The sequence below is a fragment of the Carassius carassius genome, chromosome 44 (genome assembly GCF_963082965.1).
Source record: "Carassius carassius chromosome 44, fCarCar2.1, whole genome shotgun sequence".
Lineage (NCBI taxonomy): Eukaryota > Metazoa > Chordata > Actinopteri > Cypriniformes > Cyprinidae > Carassius > Carassius carassius.
The window spans coordinates 2,005,346-2,026,264 of record NC_081798.1 but is presented as its reverse complement, the minus strand read 5'-3'; the positions used below and the strand labels follow the sequence as shown (position 1 = coordinate 2,026,264).

Genomic DNA, 20,919 nt, shown 5'->3' with positions numbered 1-20,919 from the left:
TCATTTAAAAAATTAATTTACATTTATAAAGTAAACAGGAAAAAATCCAGCACTAGTAAACAAAAGCTAATACCATTGTTTTTTATTTTATTTTATTTTTTATGACACTTACATTAAGGTTATTAAGGTCAATGCATTCTTTAAAATACTATGGACTAGCATATTGCTGCATGAATATTGTAATCATAAAATAATATTTTTTTTTCATTCGCAATCAAGTAGAGATTTTAATACAATGATTTGACTTGGGTGCCGGTGAAATAAATCAGATTAAATATATTAAAGTGGTATCTCTGACATCCAAATAGAGATATGAAAAGCAAAAAGGCTGGAATTCAAATCCATTCTTAATCTCTGATATTCAATCAAATACGCATTACGGATTTACGCGCAGGCGCTCGTTTTGGCTTCCCCGCGGGGTCCTTAGAGCAGTCATTTGCGCAGAGCGTCACGTGGTCGTTCTTTCCTGTCCCCGGACTCAGAACACGCTATCATGGGTACGTTCGAGGCTACAATAAAAATGCACAAAACGCTGTAATACTCGGTTTAATTACACTAGTAACTTCATTTACGCGCTGTTAAAATGTTAATGCGTCAATTTCGATAAAGTGTAGCTCGCTATCAAGCTGTTTTTGTCGTTATTTTATGTTTAATAATAGAGCCATCGTGGAGCGGCCATGAGCTGCACACAGTAGGAAATTGAAAAGTGTTTTTTAAATTTTCTTATTAATATATATATATTGTTTGTTATAACCGTTAATTAGAACCAGAAATTTGATGTATGTTGGATGTAATTTGATGATGGCTGTCAGGAGTATCAAGATGCTCAAGTGATCAACTACATCTTCTGTAGTTTAACCCGTTAATTGTCACTGGCCCACCGGTGGGCCCACTTGCCATTACATGTTTTAAACTGTAATCTCTTAGTCTGAACCTAAAGTAATCTTGACAAACTATATATCATTGGAAATCTTAAAGACTGTAGTTTTGATATTTGGTGACTGATTTTTGAAATATTTTACAGAGCAACTGTAATTTATTAATACGCAAGAAGAGTACTCATCAGAGTCATAGAGTGTGTTCTGACCTTTACTTTGTGATGCGTAGATGAAATCATGAAAAATCAGTAAAAAAAAATTTTAATTTTCATGGAGTGTTCAAAAGATAACATTCATTGTATTTGTTGAGAAATAAGGTCTAAAAGTGTTTTGAATATATAGAAAAAAAAAAAGATCCTTTTTTGATGTTTTGTGAACTATAACGCAAGTCCAGGGTTCTCGTTGCATGTCTTATGTGTTTGAAATGAAATCTAATACTGCCATACGGACCCTTAATACTTCTGATTGTGATGTCTACTTCAATAATATTGAGAAAACTATAGAAAAACATGCTTCAGGTCACTCAAAAATGGTCACTAACGGGGTTTGATGGTCATCTAGTGGAAAAGCTTGGTACTGCGCCCAAACAAAATCTCACTGAAAGCTAATTTTTTTTTAAGATCAGCCTCAAATTTGGAACATTGTTCAGAGTTTTGGTTTTCTGTCGGTTTAAGAGTAAAACATGTTTTGTAACATATATTTTATATTTTCATAAACCTAAACTTCCATAACTTTTTTTATAGGATCTCTATAACTTTTTTCACTTCTACAATAATCTACCAAGTGTCTGCTTTAAAAAGACCAACCTTACGTCTGTGGACCAAAGCATTCAAAATTATTTTTTTTCCTCTAGGCAAGTGTCGTGGACTGCGTACTGCTAGAAAACTGCGGAACCACCGCCGCGAGCAGAAATGGCATGATAAACAGTACAAGAAGGCCCATTTGGGCACTGCTCTGAAGGCCAACCCCTTCGGTGGAGCGTCCCACGCCAAAGGCATCGTGCTTGAGAAAGTGTAAGAGGCTGTGTTTGTCACAATAGTGATGAATCAATAGAATAAATGGCTACTCCAGCCCAAAATGAAAATTGTCATTAATAACTTACCCCCATGTCGTTCCAAACCCATACAAGCTTTGTTCGTCTTCAGGACACAATTTAAGATATGTTGGATGAAATGCTGGAGGCTTGTGATCGTTCCATAGACTGACAAGTAAAATACAGTGTCAAGGTCCAGAAAAGTTATGAAAGTTGTCGTCAAAATACTCCATCTGCCATCAGACTTACTTTTTGTAAGTGAAGAAAACTTTTAGTAATTCCTTTGGCAACGGTCTCCTCAAAATGTGGAGAATCTCCGCTTTACGTCACCTTTTAAAGCATTCAGATTGGATTAGCAGGTCAAAAGTTAAACATTAAAGAACAACAGTTAATTTTAGCCGTGGGTGGCTGTCTATGTATTTGAGTGTTAATGACAATTTTCATTTTGGGGTGGAGTATCCCTTTAACTAAGGAACAAATGGCTGACTCTCTTTATCATGTTGACAGTGGTGTTGAAGCCAAGCAGCCCAACTCTGCCATCAGAAAGTGCGTCAGGGTCCAACTGATCAAGAACGGCAAGAAGATCACCGCTTTCGTCCCCAACGATGGCTGCTTGAACTTCATTGAGGTAAACTGGATTTACGCAAGTCAAACTTTACACATGATGTGGTGTATTTGAGTTTAAGAGTATATCGGTTTGTAGTTCTCAGTGTGTGGTTTCTCTCTGGGTTACAGGAAAACGATGAGGTTCTGGTGGCAGGATTCGGTCGTAAGGGGCACGCCGTGGGTGATATTCCCGGTGTTCGTTTCAAGGTGGTGAAGGTGGCCAATGTGTCTCTTCTGGCTCTGTACAAAGGCAAAAAGGAGAGGCCCAGATCATAAACTGCTTCTTGTTGAAATCACAATAAAAGGAATGTTTTCAGTTCCGTAAACTCTCTCTTGTGTTTCTTGATGTTTCTGGTCCACCGTATCTGCACAAATCTGTAACCTGTTTTAAAGTTCTTGTCTTTATGTGTGGTCATTTACGAACTTTATTTGAAGGGTTTATTGCTTATCCTGAGGAGTGTTTGATGTTGAAGAAATGGTCTAATGCTCTTTCTCAAGCAGATGTGTTCAGATCTTTTTCACATTAGGTGTAATTGAAATGTGTTGATTTCAAAAGCTCAGTATCTGAAATGGAAATTGAAAAGTTATTATTTGGCATGTTATTTAAGAAATAATTTGGTCAAAACCAGCTGGAACCTGGAAATCCTTTAGCATAAATATTGGTTATCAGACAATCATCTTTTGTGTTGGAGAAAAAAGGTGACAATTGCAATGTGGCCTTTTGAACCACTAAAAATAACCCCTATAGAATCTCTAAGGCCTTTTTGCCTAAATGTGAAGCCAACTGATTGTTTAGTACCTAATTCCAGACGGCTCCTGTCCTCCAAATCACATGCGGACCATCACCAATTCCATAATAGATAAACCAAATGGGACTTGGGACACATTTGTGGTGTTTATTTCTGTGCATCTGCTCATTTGACGGCTCTTGGTACCCAGCAAAGTGTTCACTGGTTTGTATGATGCATTTGGTCAGGTTTCTTCCAGAAGAGGAGACCCTGCAGGTGTGGATTGGATCATGCAGAAGCTCTATTAAAAGTTGGGAGGGAAATGATGTGGAAGAGAAACCAGAAAGTGATGTTTTAGATCCACAGGATCATCTGAAAGAGCTTGTGAAGTGAAAAGCTGCATGTTTGTAAGAAACAAAACCATTTTTAATGTCCAGCCTTAATCCGTAGTAACGCTTCCTCCAGTGAAAAGGTTGTTTTGTCTGAATCAGACCAGTCCTTAACAAATACTTTGGTGGATTTTGATGTGGGAAGACAACAGGAGATTTTCTTTTCACTGGAAGAAGCATTATTACAAATAAACACAGCTTTTGGCTTCACTTAATAAGAGGCACTATGACATGTCCAAACAGTTAAATGTCTGTTGTCAGTCATAATGACCCCACTAATGCCAAAATCAAACCTACACCCAGGTTAGTGTGGATAGTATAGATGAGGTTACATTAGGCTCTGGTTTTACCCATCTGAGCAGTATTTTTTATGATTCTAGTAGCAGCTGTTATTGTTTCTAGCACATTACACATCCAAGAGCACATGGGTGTAAAATGGGAACGCTCCGCATGGATGCCTTTACTACACCAATAATACTGATCTTCTGACTGACTGCATATGAAACCCAACTGTACTTCAGCGCAGTGTGATTTTAGTGTCACTGAAATACTTTTATGGTTTATAAAGTTTAAATGTTTTAATATACGTTTTTATATTTTATTATTTATAAATAAATGTAGTACATGCAATTAATATAACTTAAAACTAAATATATTTTAATAATTTTTCATTAATATTTAGATTTTGTGTAATATCAGTTTTCACTTAAATTTTGTTGTGCAGTTTTGTCAATTTTTTGCTGTCTGTATAATTTTAGCAGTAAAAAAAGTTTTTTTTATGTAATTTTTTTATATTTTATTAATTGTAAAAAAATATATACAATTTATATATATATGTATATAATGTATATTTAGAATTAGCTTTAGATTTTTAATTTAATTTTTTATTCTTTTTTTTTCATTTCATATGATATTTTATTTCAGTTAATGCTTAATTTGTTTATTTTCTTTTTTAAGTTTAAAGTTTTATAGTTAGTATAATAATCATTTCAGCAGCCTAAAAATAAAATAAATAGTCTTTAATAAGTCTTTTATAATATAATGCTACTTTTTCCCCGTTTTATCATCTGCTAGGCAAAAATAAATGCTTTCAAAAAGTGATAGCTACATTATTTACGGTGTCCTTATCTGCATCACACTCACTATTAATGATTTATTCAGATCACTGACCCTGTTTATAGTGAATATAGTGATGCCTGACCCGAGGAAAGCACATGCACCCTGTCCATAGCCTGCTGTATGAATGTGTGTTTTTGCTCAGGAGGTTGTGATGTGTTCAATATCACACCCGCTGGGCTCGTCTTCTGTTTGCTCAATCTCACTCTCTGAAGGTGCTGGAGATGCTGGATAATATAACAGAAGGACGTCCCAGTGCACCTGCGACTGATGCTTTCACAGCCCTCCAACAGACAGAGAGAGAAAACTGTTATTATTACTCTATTTACAGCTTTCCTGTAGTGTTCAGTTCAGCTAAGCTGTTTAGAAATCAGTGATTTATTTTATTTGTCTGTTTCTCCTACATATACAGTTTACATGCAGTAAACTGCCTTCCTACAACTGAACAATCATACATTTGATTAATACAATCAATAAACCTTAAGAAGTCTGGGGTGAGATGCACTAATGCAGGTGCATTATACGTTATAAGCAGATGTGTTATTAATAAATACATCTTTATTCTTTGCAGACATGATATGGCTGAGACAAACCATATTCCAAAATGACAAATGAAACATGATGAAAAGATTGGTGTCAAGCCCATCCTGGCCTAGAATCTACCTGGAATGTAATTCTATCACCTCTCAGCAGCCAGAGGCTGAATTTCATTCTTCTTAACCCAAAAGCTGAAGTACTCTGTGTGTAAGAGCCATTTTCTCTATGCATTTGTGAGCTGTCACGTGTCTGCTGCTGACTCACATATGCAATTATCATTGTGTTTCTGTTCTCAAACTGAATTACCCCATAACCCTGTGAGAGATTTTTATATAACATATGATTATTTTATGAAAAGTGTTTTATGAATTTTCACTTTTTGTTCCTCAGGCAGAACAGTTAACTTCTTTAATTTGCTGATGCATGCTCTTCTCATAAATTCTGTTGCTCCTGTAAAATGTACAGCTTTTATTTTAATTAGATCTATTTTTATTTTATTAGACCTCCAAAATGTGGCCCTTTTTATACATGAAATTAGATTAAAAATGCAATGTAATGCATACTGATTTCTGTTTCATATACTATTTATTTATATCCAGAGAATATTTTGTTTTCGAAGTTAGCTTAACACAATACACTCTTAGAAGAAAAGGTTCTATATAGAACCTTAAAAGGTTCTATCAGGCGTTACGTATTTGGAAACCCTAAAAGGTTCTATATAGAACCCTTTTTAGGGGTTCAATCAAAAGACCAGGAAAAAGGTTCTAAATGGAACCTTTTAGGGGTTCAATCCTGATTATTTCTTTTGTCCTTTCCGGATTAAATATTTCATATAATTGACAAACATCAAGACATAAAAAGTCACCCATGAATACTGAAAAAATCACACCCAAAGTGCATAGAACTAGTCATTTATTTATATTAACAAAAATAATTACTATTACTGAAAGAATGCTACTGTAATTTCAAATATTCAAGGCTTTAAATGTACAAATCAACATTAAAACACCAACCATTAAAAAAATCTCATAAATAATGAAAATAGAGTTTCACCTACATCTACATATTACAAAATAAGTCCATTATAAAATTACATTAATCTATCACTAATAAATAATGCAAATATACAGATTCATCTAAATTCCCATCAGGGTTAGAACAACATCAAGTACCTCAAAACTACAAATCCATATTAATATAACTCACAATGGTAATATACAGATATAGAAGTCCTTCAAATCTACAAATTCATATTAATATCACTCATAAAGAATGTGAATACATAGATTAAAATTCAGATCAACATTTCAGAACATCAAGTACTTCAAATCTACAAATTTACATTAATATCACTCATAAAGAATTGTAATAACAGATTCAAATTCAAATCAGCATTTCAGAATAACATCAATCTCCTCATATTTACAAATGTACAGTCGTGGCCAAAAGTTTTGAGAATTACATAAATATTGGAAATTGGAAAAGTTGCTGCTTAAGTTTTATAATAGCAATTTGCATATACTCCAGAATGTTATGAAGAGTGATCAGATGAATTGCATAGTCCTTCTTTGCCATGAAAATTAACTTAATCCCAAAAAAACCTTTCCACTGCATTTCATTGCTGTCATTAAAGGACCTGCTGAGATCATTTCAGTAATCGTCTTGTTAACTCAGGTGAGAATGTTGACGAGCACAAGGCTGGAGATCATTATGTCAGGCTGATTGGGTTAGAATGGCAGACTTGACATGTTAAAAGGAGGGTGATGCTTAAAATCATTGTTCTTCCATTGTTAACCATGGTGACCTGCAAAGAAACGCGTGCAGCCATCATTGCGTTGCATAAAAATAGCTTCACAGGCAAGGATATTGTGGCTACTAAGATTGCACCTAAATCAACAATTTATAGGATCATCAAGAACTTCAAGGAAAGAGGTTCAATTTTTGTAAAGAAGGCTTCAGGGCATCCAAGAAAGTCCAGCAAGCGCCAGGATGGTCTCCTAAAGAGGATTCAGCTGCGGGATCGGAGTGCCACCAGTGCAGAGCTTGCTCAGGAATGGCAGCAGGCAGGTGTGAGCGCATCTACACGCACAGTGAGGACAAGACTTTTGGAAGATGGCCTGGTGTCAAGAAGGGCAGCAAAGAAGCCACTCCCCCCCCAAAAAAAACATCAGGGACAGATTGATCTTCTGCAGAAAGTATAGTGAATGGACTGCTGAGGACTGGGGCAAAGTCATATTCTCCAATGAAGCCCCTTTCCGATTGTTTGGGGCATCTGGAAAAGGCTTGTCCGGAGAAGAAAAGGTGAGCGCTACCATCAGTCCTGTGTCATGCCAACAGTAAAGCATCCTGACACCATTCATGTGTGGGGTTGCTTCTCATCCAAGGGAGTGGGCTCACTCACAATTCTGCCCAAAAACACAGCCATGAATAAAGAATGGTACCAAAACACCCTCCAACAGCAACTTCTTCCAACTATCCAACAACAGTTTGGTGAAGAACAATGCATTTTCCAGCATGATGGAGCACCGTGCCATAAGGCAAAAGTGATAACTAAGTGGCTCAGGGACCAGAATGTTGAAATTTTGGGTCCATGGCCTGGAAACTCCCCAGATCTTAATCCCGTTGAGAATTTGTGGTCAATCCTCAAGAGGCAGGTGGACAAACAAAAACCCACTAATTCTGACAAACTCCAAGAAGTGATTGTGAAAGAATGGGTTGCTATCAGTCAGGATTTGGCCCAGAAGTTGATTGAGAGCATGCCCAGTCGAATTGCAGAGGTCCTGAAAAAGAAGGGCCAACACTGCAAATACTGACTCTTTGCATAAATGTTGTGTAATTGTCGATAAAAGCCTTTGAAATGTAAGAAGTGCTTGTAATTATATTTCAGTACATCACAGAAACAACTGAAACAAAGATCTAAAAGCAGTTTAGCAGCAAACTTTTTGAAAACTAATATTTATGTAATTCTCAAAACTTTTGGCCACGACTGTACATTAGCACTATTCACAAAATATCAAAGTATTATGATAATTGATTATACTTTTTGAGCACTGGGGCAGACAGTTTTTTTTTTTGGCTTCTGCAGAGTTTAAACAGGTATTGCTCAACAAAATTCATCATGTGAGTGATGTGCTTGGGATATTCCACACTGAATATGAAATAAGTAGCAAAGAGGCACTCCATTGCCTCCATTACATCCATTTCTGCGCTCACAATGTTGACAACCTCCATATTGATGCTGGCTCTTTTTGCATGGAGGCGGTTTGAAGCTTCATGAAAAACTATAGTCGGAGTTGGCTTTACTGATTCCTGCAAGTTGGAAAACATATAAATTATCTGTGAAATAACTTAGAATCTTGCATACTTTCTTCCAAACAATTAGGGATGCGACTGACCATTTTTTTTTACCACATTGATTATTCACATTATTCGCATTATTCACACATGCAGTTTCTCACTTTCTCTCTGTTGTTAATTTAAATAAAAATGCTATTCGTTCAAGCTACATCATTTCTGTATCTGATTTAAAGCATGCAGAATGCTAGATCTAAAGGCTGGTTGCTAAAAGCTCACGCCCCACCCCCACCAACACAAAGACATGACATATCAAACTTACATTGTCCAGACAGAAGAGAAACTTGATGTTTTCTCTGAATAAAGATGGTAAGATTAGCAGTGCAGCATTTTTCTCCAGATCTGCAATATCAGTTTACACAAAAACAACAAAACAAAACAGGTTATTGGTACACATTATATTTTAGCGGTGATGGTTGTCTCGGTTTACATTCACAGTGTTTTTGGAAACCCTGTAAATTTGAATGTATAACAACATCTAAATAATAACATTATTATTTTTCTTATTTTTAAATTCAATTATTAATATATAAAGACTGAAATATCACTGTAATTACTTAGTCAAATAAAATATTTATATAATTTATTTTACACTTCACTTTCAAACATTAATCATTAATTAGTATGTGAGCAGAGCAGCATCCAAAATCAAAGTACTTCTGCTGAGATTCTGAAGCTTACAATGGACACTTTACTACTCCATGAGAACACAGGAGAGGATTTATGAATGGCAGTGAAGCAATGCAACTAAGGATGTAAAAAAAAAAAAAAAAAAAAAAATTAAATGCAAAATGTTTGTTTGCATGTATGTCATTGCAGCAGCACATTAAACTTTAATTGTAATTAAACTGACTGGAACTACCTGTGAATAAAAATATTTTAATGCACACCTTTTAGCCAAATCAGACAAACCATGGTATAAATAGATTTATTACAGTAACCGATCAACAAACCAAGCAACTAATGTGTTAAGGAAAAAAAGAACATACTTTTTGTGTTTGTGTCAATTTGCTGAAGTAAACTGTTCAGAACTTGAAGAGCAGTGTCTAGATTAAGATGATGGTCCCCAAGGTTCGGAGCGGGTTCGCGAATCATTTGAGTCAGTTTGGGGATCGCAAATAATTTGAATCAGTTCGGGAGTTCGCAGCGGCTTCGCGAATCATTTGAGTCAGTTCGGGAGTTCATTTGAGTCAGTTAGGTAGTTCGCAGTGGGTTCGCGAATCATTTGAGTCAGTTTGGGGATCGCGAATCATTTGAGTCAGTGTCTATGGTTCAAAGTGGGTTCGCGAATCATTTGAGTCAGTTTGGGAGTTCGGAGCGGGATCGCGGATCATTTGAATCAATTCGAGAGTTCAAAGCGGGTTCGCGAATCATTTGAGTCAGTTTGGGGATCACGAATCATTTAGTCAGTTCAGGAGTTCAAAGCGGGTTCGCGAATCATTTGAGTCAGTTTGGGGATCTCGAATCATTGGAATCAGTTCGGGAGTTCGTAGCGGGTTCGCGAATCATTTGAGTCAGTTTGGGATTCGCGAATCATTTGAGTCAGTTCGGGAGTTTGGAGCGAGATCGCGAATCATTTGAATCAGTTCGGGAGTTCGTTGCGTGATCGCGAATCATTTGAGTCAGTTCGGGAGTTCGTAGCAGGTTCGCGAATCATTTGAGTCAGTTCGGGAGTTCAAAGCGGGTTCGAGAATCATTTGAGTCAGTTCGTATGTCTGCAAGATGTCTGTTTAAGAGCTGTTGTATCTAAAGCATCTATGTTCTATGTAAAGCATCTGCTGTCTACAAATGTCTGACAGATGTCTTTCAGATGTCAGTTTTGCATATATTTCAAATCATAAACATCTTATAGACATCTAATAGACATCTATTTGACATCTAAAAGGAAACGTCCTATAGACGTATTGCAGATGAGCAAACACTCTAAAAAATACGTTGTGCAGATGTAAATGCACACGTCAAATAGACGTCTCCAAGATGCATGTGTGCTATCAGGGAATCATTTGTCAGTTTGGGGATCGCGGGAGTTCGTAGCGGGTTCGCGAATCATTTGAGTCATTTCGGGAGTTTAAAGCGGGTTCGCGAATCATTTGAGTCAGTTTGGGGATCGCAAATCATTTGAATCAGTTCGGAAGTTCGGAGCGGGATCGCGAATCATTTGAATCAGTTCGGGAGTTCGTAGCGGGTTCGCGAATCATTTGAGTCAGTTCAGGAGTTCAAAGCGGGTTCGCGAATCATTTGAGTGAGTTTGAGTATCGCGAATAATTTGAATCAGTTCGGGAGTTCGTAGCAGGTTCGCGAATCATTTGAGTCGGTTCGGGAGTTCAAAGCGGGTTCGCGAATCATTTGAGTCAGTTTGGGAGTTCGGAGCGTGAATCATTTGAGTCAGTTCGGGAGTTCGTAGCTGGTTCACGAATCATTTGAGTCAGTTTGGAAGTTTGGTGCAGGTTCGCGAATCATTTGAGTCAGTTTGGGTTCGCGAATCATAGCTGTGTATGGATAGGCATTTTTAACGAATTTAGTAGCTAGTTCTAATTACGTTTTCCAAGCGTTTTTAGGTGTGATATGTGAACTCGTATTTTTTTTTTGTTTTAATGATGTGCCTTTTAAGAGTATAAAGTATATACAAAAACTAAACATATCGTGCCTAAAAAGTGCTATGTATTTAACTGGACATCGGTGACTGAGTTAAACAAGTAATGTAGTGAGCTCATGTGTAAGTGTGAAGTATTTGATGTTGTATATACTGCACAATGCACTTTTATATCTGATTTAGATTTTGCAACGTGGGAGGAAGCTATTTTATATGGATTATCTGAAGTGTCCTTCTGTGTCGCATGATCAGGTATTTATAGGCAAACTGATCGACGTAGGCTACGCAACAACACTTGCAAGATAACGTGAAAATAAAATGCCTAATATTTTCAAGTCTGATAGCGCAGCTAAGAGTTGGTGTAAATCGTAAGCGGTTTGTTTACGTTTTATATCTAGCCAGACCCGCACAATATGCTATATTCATAGACTCTGATACACATTATTACAGATTATTAAAGGATTTTGGTGTTATTTACAGTTTGCAATCACGTGAGCAGCAATAATCACGTGCCAAGATTTGTCTATAATCACTTAAATCAGCATCTAATAGGACAGTGTGATGAATTTGGACACATCTGGAATGGGTTTTGAGGAGGATGTGACAACCCAGCTGATGATCGAGAGTCTCCGAGAACAAGGGTTGGTCACGAGCCCTTTCTCCGGTGAATCCTGCAGGTCAGAGACACTTAAAAACCTTTCAATAAGTTCAGATTCATGTCTGCTGCTGCTGCTGCCTGAATGAAAAACCATGTATTTTGGTCTGCAGAATCATTCAGATCACCCCTGAGAGAGAGAAGATATCCAGTGCAATAAAGCATGGTATGAATGGGTCAATCACACAATGACAAGGTCATATTTCATCCCAAAAGAAAAAGGTGCTAACTGTAAAAAAAAATTCATTGTGTGTTTTTTTTTATTTTGATATTTTAAATATACTTTATAAGTAGAAGTAGAGTTTTTTTTTCAATTATCCTTATATTATCAAAGGAGATTATTATTATCATTTGTTCTACATTATAAGAAAATGCTGGACTATTTTTTATTAAAATCAGATGAAATGTTTTATGTTCCATAAATCCTTTATTTATTTTTTATTAAAGTAATGTATTTTTTAGCCTGATTGTATAATGATTATCAGGACCATTAATTTGTTTTTGTTTCTGCACTGTACAGTATTTTTCATGACAATTAATTTTAAGCTAATTTTCCCCAAACTCTCATTGTAAATGTCCATGTAGTATTCCCAAAGGGGATTATTATTGTGTGGTACAGTCATTTTTTCAGCATTAAAAATTTTGATTTTTTTTAACTTAACATTTTTATTTGAATGAAGTGAAATTATAGGAAAACATCTACCATGTATAAAAAAAAATAATTAAAATTTGTTTAAAAATATAATATAATAACATTATAACAAAATATAACATTCATTAAGAAAAATATAATTTATGATTTGTTTGTTTGCTTATATATGTTTCACGGGTTTCAATATATTAGCATCATCACATTTAAACAGCATGTGCATTCACTTCTGAAAATCCTTCATTAATGTTGTACAAGGTTTCTGGTTAATGCTAGTTTTTGCTGGATTGGTGCTGGTCTGGTCATTGAAATGTATCCACGGCATAGCAATGAAGTTAATTCAGCTGGTCAAGAAGCTTCTGTTGATTCTCTGGATGTGTTATCAGGTGATGAACAGTCCCTCTGTGAGCTGACTGTCCACCAGCAAGCTTTCTCTGAAGAAGACGACACAGACTACATCCCCTTACACGAGGCAGCCATACAAAACAACCAGAACATCCTTGATCACATTTACTGGTCTGTCTTGAGGATCCACTTTGTTTCTGATCGTCATTGTTGATTTTATGTGTCAGGACAGCAGCGACTGATCTCTTCTGTTCATCAGCGTCTCCCAAGGATGCCAAGCACAGAAAGACTCACCAGGGTAAGACGCCTCTCTTCTTAGCGGTGGAGAAAGGGCTTTTGGACAACGCTTGTTTCTTGCTGGACCATGGCAGCAGTCCAAACACCCTGGATGAAGACGAAGACTCGCCTCTCGTTGTAGGTCAGAAAAGCCCATGGGTCATTCTTCCATTGGAGTGACAAACAAAAACCAGAATTTGTAAAAAAAAAAAAAAAAAAAAAAAAAAAAAAAAAAAAAAAAAAATTATATCAAATATATTGCTATGTATTTATCAATAATAAATCAATTAATATAATACATTTATTATTTATTTAAAATTAGTTTAATATGCTATATTTAGTAAAATGGGGGGATTTAGAATTTTAATTCATTTTACTCAAATACTGGTGCTTATGCTTAGAATATGAGCAGCCATTAAGATTATATGCAGTGCTATTTTAGTATAACTGAGAAATGATTATAGTTTTATTTTATTAACATTTTGAATGTGTTTTTATTTCTGGTTTCCACTTTAAGTGTTATGTCTTAAAAAATGTAAATGTTAAATGTAGTTTTTATTAATTTTATTTTAGTGTCTTGGCAACTAGCTGAAATAAAATATATATTTTCAAGCAACAAAATTTTGTTTTTTTTAAATGGTTTAAATTTCTTGTTGCAGCTTATCAAAATTAAGGTTAGAATATGTAATATCTGCAAGTTATTAGTGTAACACCGTGGACTTCCATAAAGTTTAACACATGAAATTGTCAGCAATTTAGCAAATGAATGAAAATTAATAGTGAACAATTAATAGAAAAACCCGCAACTAATAGAGATCACTAGACATCGTAAATGAAGGATGAGCTTCCTCTTTAAAAAGCCAGATTTCATTTTATTCTTCCTGACCAAATGTTGTTGTTTTTCCCTATAGCCATAAGAAACAACCACTATGGCATGGCAAAGCTCCTGCTAAACTTCAGTGCCAGAGTTAACCAGGAGGGGGCGAACCACAGGACGGCCCTGCATGAAGCCGCCCGGCTCGGCCTGATGGATTTCGTGGATCTGCTGTTGAAGTACGGAGCTCATCCCGACCCCAGAAGCTCTTATGGCCTGACGCCGTTAGCATTAGCTGCACAGGCCGGACACCTGGAAATCATCCGAACACTTCTCCGGAGAGGTCAGAGAATCCAGTTGCAGCACGCAGATGCAGATAAGCACAAAAAAAATGTGTTCAGTAACATTTAATATATTAATAGTAATAGATATGCATTATATAATAATTATATAGTAATGTTATGAAATATTGATGATATTATGAATAATAGTAATTACTGTTAATTACGTTGTATGTTTTATACTGCTGATTTACATAAAAATATATAATGCCGTAAAAAAATACTTTAAAATGAAAAATAACTTCAAATTTCAAGGTTTGTACAAAAGCAGTTAATATAATAATAATAATACAAAATTATTATCATTATTTATTCTTTATTTATTTTTATATATGTTTTTGATATCGCTGTTAAGAATAGCCAAAAATGGCAAAAACAACAAAATTACTAAAACTTAGAAATTAAAAATATAAAAATAAACATTCAAAATATTTCAAGTATTTAAATTATTATAAAATATCACATGAAATCTTGTAATTATCTAATATTTAGTGTGTTTTTTCTTTTGTCTTGGGCTCGGTGTCTTTAATGCATTTGAGAATCATTTCTGTTGCTGTGCTGTGAGTGTAAATAGTGTTGTATTCAGGTGCTGATGTGAAGTCTCAGGCTCAGGGTTGTGCAACAGTCCTGTTTGAGGCGTCTGCTTCAGAAAACCCAACATAACAACACCCAAACACAGGGGACACCTGCCCATCCACAGAGTGGCCCACCGCGGACACGTCAAGTCAGTATGTGATGAAGCATGGTGAAATAAACTAAAAGTGAAATGGTTAAAGGGTTAGTTCACCCAAATAGCAAATTTATGTAATTAAAGGGTAACTAAACCCCTGCTCAGAGCCTGACTCCACCCACTGGCAATATTTGAAAAATGCTGAAAAGTGGGCAGATCACAGCGGAGATAGAGGGGACAAACCTAGGGCGGGGCTGAGCGAGAGCGGCGTGAACCTGAGACCCGCAGTGACGGATTGATTGACAGCTGCTGTCAGAGACACTAAAATGGAGAGTGACTGTAATGACGCAAGTAGCTTTGCAACAGAGCGATCATTTGAATAGGAGGACTTTTCTCCCCCACCTTCACCTGAAGTGGAGGATGTCGAGGTGTCTGTTCATATCAATTCGAGCCGCTGGCTCAAACTGCGGTCTTAACTTCCGCATTGCGTCGCCTTTTAGCGCGAGCTGTGTGGAGAAGCCCATTTCCACCTCCACTGCGTTGGAGAAGCGATCCTGTGTAAAATGCAGTTTGCACACTCCAGCTCTAGGCGGGAACTCACAGTCTTCCAGGCCAAGTGCATGCAACCACTGGCGCCTAATTTTAAAGTCTGCTGGAAAACACAACCAGCAACACACCTACGTACCATCCTGACCACTGTACTAAATACAGATAAATCTACGCTAACTTGAAGATATAAATAACTCTATAATTGATATGCTAAATAGATGCTATAATAGTCTATCCTGATCGTTTTCAATACTCGCAATTCCAACTCCTGACTCACTACAGTGATTTTGACGGAACAAGATGGTTTTATACTGCCAAGGGCGTGGTAGCTCGTACCAAGGGGCGTGGTGGGCTGGAAACTGCTTACGTCACCTGCCACCGCTTACGTCACTTGCCACCGCAACATCCAATAGGAAAAATCAACTGCAGTAGCCACCGTTCAACCTGAAGAGGGCAGCACTCAGACGTTTTTACACCATATATTGTAGAATTAAAACATTTTATACTCAAATGTCAAAAAAGTTACTCGAATCAATAAACAGCACGAATAAAGCCCCATTCTTATAGATCATTAACTAAAAAAAGTTGGTATAGGGTTTAGTTACTCTTTAATAACTCGCCCTCATGTTGTTCCAAACCCGTAAGACCTCCGTTTATCTTGGGAACACAGTTTAAGATATTTTAGATTTAGTCCGAGAGCTCTCAGTCCCTCCATTAAAGCTGTGTGTACGGTTAGGGTTAGGGTAACCCTGACCAGAAAGGTAAGAAAAACATCATCAAAGTAGTCCATGTGTCATCAGAGGGTCAGTTAGAATTTTTTGAAGCATCGAAAATACATTTTGGTCCAAAAATAGCTTTTTTCAGCATTGTCTTCTCTTCCGTGTCTGTTGTGAGAGAGTTCAAAACGAAGCAGTTTGTGATATCCGGTTCGTGAACGAATCATTCGATGTAACCGGATCTTTTTGAACCAGTTCACCAAATCGAACTGAATCATTTTAAACAGTTCCCGTCTCCAATACGCATTAATCCACAAATTACTTAAGCTGTTAACTTTTTTAATGTGGCTGACACTCCCTCTGAGTTCAAACCAACCAATATCCCGGAGTAATTCATTTACTCAAACAGTACACTGACTGAACTGCTGTGAAGAGAGAACTGAAGATGAACACCGAGCCGAGCCAGATAATGACTTGTTCTAGAGTCAAGAAACGTTTCTGTCAGACGCGTCCGATTCGAGAGCCGAGGAGCTGATGATACTGCGCATGTGTGATTCAGTGTGAAGCAGACTGACACACAGAGCGTCTGAACCGAACTGATTCTTTTGGTGATTCTGAACTGATTCTGTGCTAGTGTTATAAGCGCGGGTAAACCAAAGGCTTGAATCAAGGGCAATCATCGCCAATTACGTAGAGAGCAAAAGAACTGGTGAACTGTTTTCTTCAACCGGTTTATTGAATCGAACTGTCCGAAAGAACTACTGGTGATCCGAAAACCGATGCAACCGGTTCTTGACTCGTGAAGGAGTCAGTCTTTTGTTCGTTATCTGGCTCAGCTCGGTGTTCATCTCTCTCTTCACAGCAGTTCAGTCAGTGTACTGTTTGAGTACATGAATTACTCTGGGATATTGGTCTGTTTGAACTCACAGGGAGTGTCAGCCACATTAAAAAAGTTAACTGCTTTAGTCATTTGTGGATTAATGCATATTGGAGACGCGAACAGTTTAAAACGATTCAGTTCGATTTAGTGAACTGGTTCAAAAAGATCCGGTTCCATCAAATGATTCGTTCGCGAACCGGATATGACAAACTGCTTTGCTTAGAAACTCTCTCTCACAGCAGACTATGGAATGATATTCTAGACATTATTCAAAAGGAATTGCAAATTGTATTTGCAATTGCGTTTTCAATTTGTGGACGCAATAAAATGTGACAATCCAAATGCAAATCGCGCATTACCGTTTGCATTTTCGCTTTCGCGAACACACAGTGAGTGCCAAATTTCAAATTGAAAAGCAAAGTCTATTTGCAAATGCAATTCTCATGTCTTACGAGCTATGAGCCTGTCATATTTAAAAAGCAATATTAATTACCACATTTGCTTTTTCACTCTCTCTGCACAGCGCATGTAAACTGCCAAAACTCAAATGGAATCGCAATTCCTTTTGCATTTGAATTTCCAACATCTACACAGAAACCTGTCAATCAAGTGACAGGGGTGGGGCCATTTTATTGGGCGTGTTTCCATTGGGATGTGATGTCACTCACAGTCGACCGTAATAAACAATTATTAATAGACGATTTTGTGGAATGTTTTGAAAAATGGAAGTAATCGGTGAAATTGTGGAGGACATTTGACACTCACGCAGCAAGTTGACGTCAGTTCATATGGTACAGATTTCCTCTTACTTAGAAGCCATTTGGTTTTGGACAGGTTAAATGAGTTTGTGGCCTTGACGAACAGCATCATCAGTAATGATGTCTTCGCCAATCTAAGTGAAGTGGCATGTGTTCTGAAACTTTCGGTTTCTGAGATATTTGGTGTCACTGGGCGGATCATACATGATTATTCATGAGTTTCCTGTTTCGCGTTAAAGCGACTCTGAAAATATTAGCGCGTTGTCACCGGATCAAAAAGATAAAAAGAGGCAATTTATATAATATTTGGTTTCCTTGTAATGGCTGAATATATACACATTTCTGAAGCTATTATTATGTTTAAATGTAAAAATGAAAGGAGGCAGTGGTATTTGATATCCTTTTTCGTTTTATTGTAAATGTACAGTGAGGAAAATTGCATTCGCCAAGGCGAGCTGTACCAAAATGTATTTTCGATGCTTCAAAAAATTCTAACTGACCCTCTGATGTCACATGGACTACTTTGATGATGTTTTTCTTACCTTTCTGGACATGGACAGTATACCGTACACACAGCTTCAATGGAGGGACTGAGAGCTCTCGGACTAAATCTAAAATATCTTGAACTGTGTTCCCAAGATAAACGGAGGTCTTACGGGTTTGGAACAACATGAGGGTAAGTTATTAATTACATCATTTTGCTATTTGGGTGAACTATCCCTTTAAGGTTTTAAATATTTACATTTGATGTATATATTACCAATGCATACTGTATGCTACTTTGCATAAAGTTTTGAATAATTATGATTATTTAATGTTTCTGAAAAGGCTCATCAAAGCCGCATTCATCTGCATTTAAACATACAGTAAAATGTTGTAATATTACTAAAAAATAATTCACATTTTATAATTTTTGTAATGTAAAGCTGAATTTTTAGCATCATTACACAAATCTTCAGTGTGACGTGAATGAACAAAAATGTTTCATTTATTTTGTAAAAGCGTTATCACTAAATCATTTTTAGGTGTATATGACAAAACTTGCATCATTACAGAAGTTAAATAATTGTAAACAAACGTAAAATGCATTATAAACTCTATTTATGACATTATTTTTGACAGCATCCTCATTTTGCAGCAAATGCCTAAAAATTGTAACAGTACTGTAGCTTTGCAGGTAGCTTTCTTCACACTACAGCAAAAGATAGAAATAACTGACTTGAAACCATTTTTGTAGCTGATGAAAAGAGCTAGTGTTCAAATCATTTTGGACACCACTGTATTTACTGTATATTTCAGTTAATGTTTATTTTATTTCAAGTAAAGAAAATGAACTTCTGTCCGCAGGGCTCTGGCTCTGCTGATACCAGTGACGTTGTTGGATGCGGTGGATGACAGTGGGATCAGTCCTCTTCACTTGGCAGCGGCAGGTGGACACACTCAGTGTCTGGAGATGCTGCTAAAAGCCAATTATGACCCTAACTTCATGCTGCACCCATGGATGTGCCGCAGCTATGATGATAAGCGTCAGTCCGCGATCTACTTCGCCGTCTCCAACGAAGACATCGCCTCCACTCGAGTCCTGCTGGAGGCCGGAGCCATGCCCAACCAGGACCCTGTCAAGTGCCTGCAGGTGGCGCTGCGGCTGGGAAACCACGAGCTGATCAACCTGCTGCTACGCAGGTTGTGAGGTCATCTCTGTCTCGTGGCTCAAACATCTCTCAGGAAACATGGTTCACATCATGCTAGATTACGTCGATCATGTGACCTTTTGCTCCAGACTGAAGGCTGCGCTCATGGAGCAGAAACAGTGGCCTGAAATCTGCAAAATTCAAGGTTTGTTCAAAAATCTTTATTTGACTCTCTCTATTCTAATTCTATTTTACCTATTTGCTGACTTGACCCTCTCTGTTTGTTTTCTAACGGCTTGTTTTCTTTAAAAAAATGCCCCTAACACTAGCTTTCTCTATTCTTTTTCTATTGTTTTCTTTTTGTTATGTATGTGTATTAAGCGATAGTGACGGCTCTGTGTAGTAAATACCGCTCCATTTGAAAGCAGGTGATAGAGATTTAGTGCTAATCAAAGAACCGGCTTTACTGACAACAAGATGCGCATGATAATCAAATTCGATTATTTGCACAGCTCCAGTCACAAATTGATTAACTAAATAATTTTTATTTAGATTGGGACTTTGGAGCGTGGATTGCAAATCATTTGATTTAGTTTGGAATTGGAATCATCACGAATCATTGATCCAGATCAGGACTTCGGAGCATGTATTGTGAGTCATTTGATCCAGATCAGGACTTCGGAGCATGTATCGCGAATCATTTGATTCAGATCGGAACTTTGGAGCATCGCGAAACAGCTGTTGTTAATCTGTTGTAATCTGTTGTTTGAGCTCTTCATATTTAAGGAGAGAACTATAGTTTCCAAAGTCGGACATCACTTGTTATGATTTTCAAGGGTGTAGAATTTAGTAGAGACACTATGACATGTCCCTACCAATATCAGCCACTACTAAATTGTTCCTAACAATCATTTTGATCAAACAATGTCCTCACTGGTATGTCACCACCAATGCCAAAATCAAACCTACACTGCAAAATATATGAACTCCTGTGTGTCATGTGTCATGCTTTCATTTTTGACTAGTTTTGTTTCTTTACAGAGAATGTCTGCTGTCTGCAGCATCTCTGTCGGCTGAAGATCAAGGCTTGTTTGGGTCGGTTGGGTTTGAGAGCTCCGATCTTCATGAGCTTTCTTCCATTACCAGAACGACTGAAGCAATACATCCTGTACAAAGAATATGATCTCTACGCTCAGAAATGCCAAACACAAAGCAAATAAACCAGAATTCACACCTGTAGAAACATAATCACAGCTCAGCGCAAGTGTAATAGACACTCCATAATAGACGTCTTGTCCAGAATTATGTGCATATTCTTTAAATAAATGTATTAAATTAAATAAATGTTTTAATAAAATATAGCCATTAATGCATTTGTTTATGAACAAAAGTGGTCTTTTT

The 20,919-nt window shown here is 36.9% G+C and overlaps 3 protein-coding genes and 1 pseudogene across 3 annotated transcripts; all 4 read left to right on the top strand.

Annotated features, from left to right (window-relative positions):
• Nucleotides 1–363: 363 nt before the first annotated feature.
• Nucleotides 364–2,843, top strand: rps23 (ribosomal protein S23). Its single transcript, XM_059537251.1, has 4 exons — nt 364–497; nt 1,732–1,891; nt 2,419–2,539; nt 2,647–2,843. The coding sequence occupies exons 1-4, from the start codon at nt 494–496 to the stop codon at nt 2,791–2,793; spliced, it is 432 nt and encodes a 143-aa protein (XP_059393234.1). The 5' UTR covers nt 364–493; the 3' UTR covers nt 2,794–2,843.
• Nucleotides 2,844–11,705: 8,862 nt separating this feature from the next.
• LOC132126742 (ankyrin repeat and SOCS box protein 14) lies at nt 11,706–13,216 on the top strand. Its single transcript, XM_059538207.1, has 3 exons — nt 11,706–11,911; nt 12,003–12,055; nt 12,925–13,216. The coding sequence occupies exons 1-3, from the start codon at nt 11,796–11,798 to the stop codon at nt 13,095–13,097; spliced, it is 342 nt and encodes a 113-aa protein (XP_059394190.1). The 5' UTR covers nt 11,706–11,795; the 3' UTR covers nt 13,098–13,216.
• LOC132126203 (ankyrin repeat and SOCS box protein 14-like) lies at nt 13,134–19,577 on the top strand (annotated as a pseudogene).
• A 1-nt stretch (nt 19,578) lies between these two features.
• Nucleotides 19,579–20,856, top strand: LOC132126743 (dynein axonemal heavy chain 12-like). The gene is made up of 2 exons (XM_059538208.1): nt 19,579–19,723; nt 20,560–20,856. Exons 1-2 carry the CDS (start codon nt 19,618–19,620, stop codon nt 20,736–20,738), a joined length of 285 nt encoding a protein of 94 aa, XP_059394191.1. The 5' UTR covers nt 19,579–19,617; the 3' UTR covers nt 20,739–20,856.
• Nucleotides 20,857–20,919: the final 63 nt, after the last annotated feature.